The 6,292-nt window shown below is 45.1% G+C and overlaps 1 protein-coding gene across 1 annotated transcript; it reads left to right on the top strand.

Annotated features, from left to right (window-relative positions):
• The first annotated feature begins 50 nt into the window (after positions 1-50).
• LOC139052986 (piggyBac transposable element-derived protein 4-like) lies at positions 51-2,320 on the top strand. Its single transcript, XM_070530123.1, has 2 exons — positions 51-125; positions 337-2,320. Exons 1-2 carry the CDS (start codon positions 119-121, stop codon positions 2,121-2,123), a joined length of 1,794 nt encoding a protein of 597 aa, XP_070386224.1. The 5' UTR covers positions 51-118; the 3' UTR covers positions 2,124-2,320.
• Positions 2,321-6,292: the final 3,972 nt, after the last annotated feature.

Genomic DNA, 6,292 nt, shown 5'->3' with positions numbered 1-6,292 from the left:
TTTCTTTTTTTTCTACTGGGTGGCGCAAGCGTCCCATGTGTGTTGTAGTTTGTTGCTTTTTTTCGGAGGACGGAGGTGTGCACACACGATTTTCAAAGAGCAACATTTTTCTTCAAAAATGCCAGGTAAGACGCCCATTGTGTTCTCCGTGCTTCTAAATATGTCAGGCTCATATGAGTAAAATTGTGCAGTTTGTACAATGTTGTAAAAAATTCTGTGTTCGAAAGTCTGCATGCATATGGAAGTTCATTAGGCTTAGGCTTTGAAGCATGGCGTCGTGTCGTTCGTGCTCGAATGAAACGTATAAATTTATTATGTATTCGTTCGTCCTTGCAGGGGAACGGAGTCTCACCGCTGAAGAGGCATTAGAGGTGTTTTTTAGCCTGCCTGACGGTTCGGAAAGTGACGTGTCAAGTGATTCGGGTGACGAGTTTACCCTACCATCAACCTCGGCTTTGGCTCCGATAGAGTCATCGGAAAGCGACGAAAATATCGAGCCGCCGCGCAAGAAAAGACCCAAGAAGGCATACACACGCAAAAAGAAAACTAAGAACGTGCGCGCTAACCCCATTCATTATGACAGTGACCATGAAGAGGAAGAAGACGATTCCCTATCAGCAGGATGGATAGCCGGGCAGCCTTGCGACATTCCAGTGAGCATCGCAGAAAATTCACCGACATACTCACTAAAACTAAATGCAGACTGCAGCGCATGCGACGCGTTTTCTCTGTACTTTGATGAAGAGGTGTGGAAAATGATTGTTGAGGAAACAAACCTCTATGCTCTTCAAGGAATGACGCCAAACTGGCGCACGCTGACAGTGAGCGAGCTGAAGGCTTACATAGGGATGCTCATACTAATGAGCATTCATAACTTGCCTCAAGTGTACCTGTATTGGAGTTCAGATAAGTTCTTCAATGTTCAAGAAATCTCCAGTGTAATGTCGTTTAGACGTTTTCAACAGATCACTCGTTGCCTGCACCTAAACGACAATTCAAAGATACCTGATAAGACCTCACCAAATTTTGATAGGTGCTACAGGGTGAGGCCCCTAATGGAAATGCTCAACATCAACTTCCAAAAAGAGTACAAGCCTTCCTCCCACGTTGCTGTCGACGAGTCCATGATTCTCTTCAAGGGTAGATTGGCAATGAAGCAGTATATGCCGCTCAAACCAAAAATCAAGCGCGGGTATAAAGTGTGGAGTATCGCTGACAGCCAGACTGGTTACCTCTGTAAATTTGACCTCTATCAAGGCCGCACAGAACGTCGACCCACTGACGTGGGACTCGGTGAGCATGTAGTACTCTCGCTAACAGAAGACGTGGTGGCCGCAGGCTCACAAGTTTTCTTCGATAATTTTTTTTCCTCGACGAAGCTTCTCCAGCGCCTTCGAGAGCGAGGTGTATATGCTTGTGGCACATTCAGATCCAACAAGAAAGATCTGCCTCAAGAGGTAAAGATTGAAAATAAATTGAAGCGTGGATCATTCCTATACAGATCCAAAGGGCCAATTTCTGTGTACCAGTGGCGGGACTCCAAGAACGTCCATGTGATGTCCAATTATCACGACCCCCAAGAAGAAGCTACAGTGGAAAGGAAGCTGCCTTGTGGAAAAAAAATTCAGGTGACATGCCCGAAGGCTGTGAAAGACTATAATCGGTGGATGGGTGGAGTTGACCGATTTGATCAAAAAAGAAATGCCTACGTAGTAGATAGGCGCTCAAAAAAAGGATGGCACAGAATTTTTTATTTCATGGTTGATGCTGCCATCGTAAATGCCTTTATTCAGCACGCAGGTGTTCACGATGCTGGCAGCACAGGCTTGCTGCAATTCAAGCTCATTCTTGGGCGACAACTAGTCGCACGGCAATGCTTTCGCATTGGAAGATCCCAGGCAGACTACCTCAGAAAAAATGGGCGCCACAGTGGTTCTATACTAACGGGAGTTCCACACGAAGTCCGTTTTCAAGGAAACAACCACTTCCCTCAATCATCTGGCACAAGGAGATGCCGCTGGTGTTCAACCAAGCGCGCTGAAGTGCGCACCAAGCTCATATGCATAGGTTGTAACGTGCCATTATGCATGCAGTGCTTTTCTCCCTTTCACTCATCAAAGTGAGCCTAAAATCACCATGCAACTTTCTTTTGTGGTACCCCCTCGTGAGCATTGGGACACATGCTGTCCCACCTCCCTGTATTCCTTCTCGTGTGCAGCGGGACACATGTTGTCCCACCTTTTGTGCTAAAACCATTGTATGGAGAGTGACGAAAACTGGTCTGACCGCCTTTTCTTAGCCTCAATAAAGTGTCCTTGGATCAAAAACACATTTTTTTTTGCGTGTGACCTCGTGCCTTATAAAGGGTTATAAACAGCACAACACCATACAGCACAAATTATATATTTGCCACGTGTTAATAAACTTACATCATTAAAGTACATTAGAATTGGTGCTGAGGCTGGTGCACAATATATGCATATACTTTAAACAATCATAAATAATGCAGTAGCTTGGAATATGATTGGCTATTCTCGGAACTGCTTTGATAATACAAAAGTCAAGTCTTTGTTTTTGGCATCACCCACTCCAATTCGTTTTGTTTCTTTTTCCAATTGAAGCGTTGGCAAGGTTTGTGCCATGCGCTTCGACCGTGATTTTTTCTTGTTCGCGCACGGCCATGACCATAATACAAGAAAATCGCCCCAGTAACGCAGTGGTCCCTGCCTACTTTTTCATATACTTTACCGCAATACATCACGTATGCTTCACCGCATAACATGACTGTATTGCGGCAAAGCTGATTTTATGGAACTGACATTATGTAACGGGTTTTTTGTTCTTCTGCTGCTCGCATGAGCATAAGCTCGAAAAACCACAAAATAAAGACTTGGCTTGCTGCTGGTTGATTTCTAGCTAACATTTCGAGACGTCCACGTTGTTAACAAAAGCATCGGTGAAGTTTCTCGCGCTCGGACGCGCTTCAAAAGGCAGCGTGACCACCTATAATTAAGGCAGTCATAAGCGGCAACGAAATCCACACAAGGTACATCAACTTCCGCAAAGCTACTGGGCAACGCCATCAATAACTGGCACACGGGCCACCCAGGAGCTGGCAAACGCTGCGATGTCATCCACATAAACCACGTCGCTTTCCACAAAGCTATTGGGCAACACGATCAGTCACAGGCACAGGTGAAGTCCGCAAAACACTACATGAGCAGAACTACTACGGCCATACTCAATCACTTCGCCACAAGCTCTCACATTTAACGACATCAAACAGCTACAATTACTTCTCCACAGCCACTGACACAGGCGAAGACCGCACGGACAAAACGGAAGCACCGATTGAGGGCTCGATCGTCGCGTTCATCGCTTTAGCGCCACCTATTTAAAAATAATATACGGAGCCAAGCCAGATCATTATTTAGCGTCTATTTGGGTGAACCTAACGTTTTCGGGCCCTAATCGTTCGAACGACCAGGGCACTATAACGGTTACCCCCCCTTTCCACTCCTACGACTGGGTCGCAGGAACGGCGGCCCAGGCTGACACCATGTTGCACGAATGCTGTCACTCTCTAGTAAGCATGTTGAAAAAAAAATGACAATCCAATTTGAATAGTAAGAAGTAATATATATTTTATTTAAAAACAGAAGGACGGTGTTAGTAAAATGCACAGCGAAAGAAATGGTAAAACCCATTCCAAATTGAGACGAACATCTTCAAATACGAATGAAAAGGAGATGCATACATGAGTAAATATTTTTGAATATGAGATATTTCTATCAACTGATAGCAAGCTCATCGGTATGAGGCCTGAACTTTGTCACAATTAAGGTTCTCTCTCTGCAGCTGGGAAGTCAACCTCAACGTGACCTCAACAGTCCTGACATACTCTCAGCCCGTACACAACATCTCAGTGTTGGGTTTCACTGCTTTAAAGAGTTTATTCTGGTTTGGATGAGGGACACTTGCATCTCGGCATCAGCTAACACTGTTTTTTGAGCTCAAGCTCCTTCAAAGAGGCGGCGGCACGCTTCCTTTCCCGTTAAAGTATTCCTTAGTGCGCCGGTCCTTTCGGTTCTCATCCTCCTTCTGCCAACACCCTTTCACCCCATGGATCATTTGAAGCATCCTCTTGGTCAGTTGTACAGTCAACGTCCCATTTTCGGACTTGCTAGGGTCCGCAAAAACATCTGAAAAATATGGCTATCCGAAAAAAAAAAATGAATGCATGTCTTTAACTGCCCTTAAGGGCTGAAATTGCCACAAGCACGTCCGAAAAAACTCTTAAAGCCTGTCAGCACACTTTTTAGGCATATCGGTGTTCGCACTTTGACATGAGACGGGGGTGCACGCGTGTATAATTAAGGAATGCATACTGTGTCCCGTGACAATTGCCCCTTCCCACCCTTGTTATGCTTCACTGCCTAGCATTACTGTACTGAGGCGAAACTAACTTTCGGTGACTGGCATTACGCAACGCGCTGTGCTCTGCGAGCAAGTTTGTCTTTATTCTATGTGCGAGCTTCGAAACCAATCGCGAGGATTACAAAGGCGGAGTCGGTGTCATTGCTGACAGCGGCGAATTCTTTCAATGAAAAACATGGCACCGCACGGCAAGAAGCTTAATAGCGAACGTAGAAGCAGCTAGGCTTAACGTTGCCGCGGTAGTGGCTACGGCTGCCAGCGGATCTGCGTGCGAGAGTGCCAGTTCGAGGCGGCGAGATAATAAAAAATGGCGGCGGTGGTGGCTTTGATTGATGCCATTTCAGACCTGCAGTCAGGGTAGGGTCCCTAGTCAGGGCAATATACATTGACTATATGGAGTACGTGGTGGTGCCGCATAGTCGTGCGAATTATCGGGCATGTCCGAAAAATCGGGCGTATGGAAAATCGGCCGTTAACTACTCTGGCAATACATCGTGCCGATGACTCTGCGTCAATGACGGTTCTTTGCGATTCCTCTTTTAGTGGAGCCAGCATTAACACGACTTCCTTTCCCTTTCACTTAAGTTACAGGTAATTTTCCCTGATAGAAGCACAAATTCCCTGAGTTTTCCCCGAGTATTTCCAGACTATTCAAATTCCCTGAGAATTCCCGGTTTTTCCGGTTTTCCCAGTCGGTAGACACCCTGCCCCCGGCGCGAGAAATCATTCTGGATTTTGTCTACAACACGTATTTTTCACGCTCGAAAAGATATTTCGGCGGTGAAGATTGTGAACTCGTGCTGCATTTTGTGGCAGCGCCCATCCACCTGGAGTTGCATAACGCAAAGAGCCCCATCCAAGAACAAAGTTTCAAGGGCGTTTTGATGGTGAGCGGGCTCGTCGTGGCATCTCGCGGAGGCTGCAGAACCTACGGAGCGCATGAATTTAAATTCCGAAACTTTATGGGTATAAAGATCACATAAACTTTTGATGTGAAAGGTACATTGATATTTTCAAAGTCGTGCTTTAGATTTTCAATTCCGGATCTTTGTGGGTTTGATGTTCTCATAAACATTTGACACCAAAGGTGCACTGACTTTTCTAAAGTCGTACATCGAACCATACAGCAAGACAAGCGAAATCAGCACACTATCAGGCAAGTTGACAAAAAACGCAGTGAGGCCCGATGAGACAAAACGTTGTGATGGTTCATTTGTGCCATCATGTCACAGAAAATAATTTTTTTTTCACCTGCGCCAAAGCATCCATGTCAAGACACTAAAGCCAGCAAAGGTAACCACGTTCTTATTTATTTTTTTCTACTTTGACTTTTATTCGTGAGGACGCATTGAGCCTTGTCCTTTTTTTTAATTGTTCTCGCAACCCATGGGCTGCCAGAGCCAGCCAGAGGTCACGCGTTTTTCTCGTGTTACCCTGACAACCGCGCTGCGCACTTTGGTGCACGTTCGTTTTTCTCTGGCTGAGTGGATTTGGCCTCACAGAGTTTTGGACGCTTTCTGGCTAGCAGATCAGAAAAAGAAGCAATGGTCACTCGCTGCCACCACTGCGGGGACTCGACTTGTTGCATATGTACAAAAATGTAAACAAGGTTCTTGAATGACAGTTTCATTAAAATATTTGTCAACTTGTTCATTTCATGGCCTTTACATTTATCATATCAGCGGCATGCACTGCTTTGCTGGTTTCGAACTGATTTAGTTCTAAAGTTCGTGTGATATTTTCTTTTTGTTATTAAATAGATGAAAAACACGGAATCATTGATATCAGCTATTTCTCGCACAATTTTTGGGACATATGAATATACCCTTTCATGAAAAAAATACATATTTTACTT

Source organism: Dermacentor albipictus, chromosome 1 (genome assembly GCF_038994185.2).
Source record: "Dermacentor albipictus isolate Rhodes 1998 colony chromosome 1, USDA_Dalb.pri_finalv2, whole genome shotgun sequence".
NCBI classification, from domain to species: domain Eukaryota; kingdom Metazoa; phylum Arthropoda; class Arachnida; order Ixodida; family Ixodidae; genus Dermacentor; species Dermacentor albipictus.
This window is presented reverse-complemented; position numbering and strand designations above follow the sequence as displayed.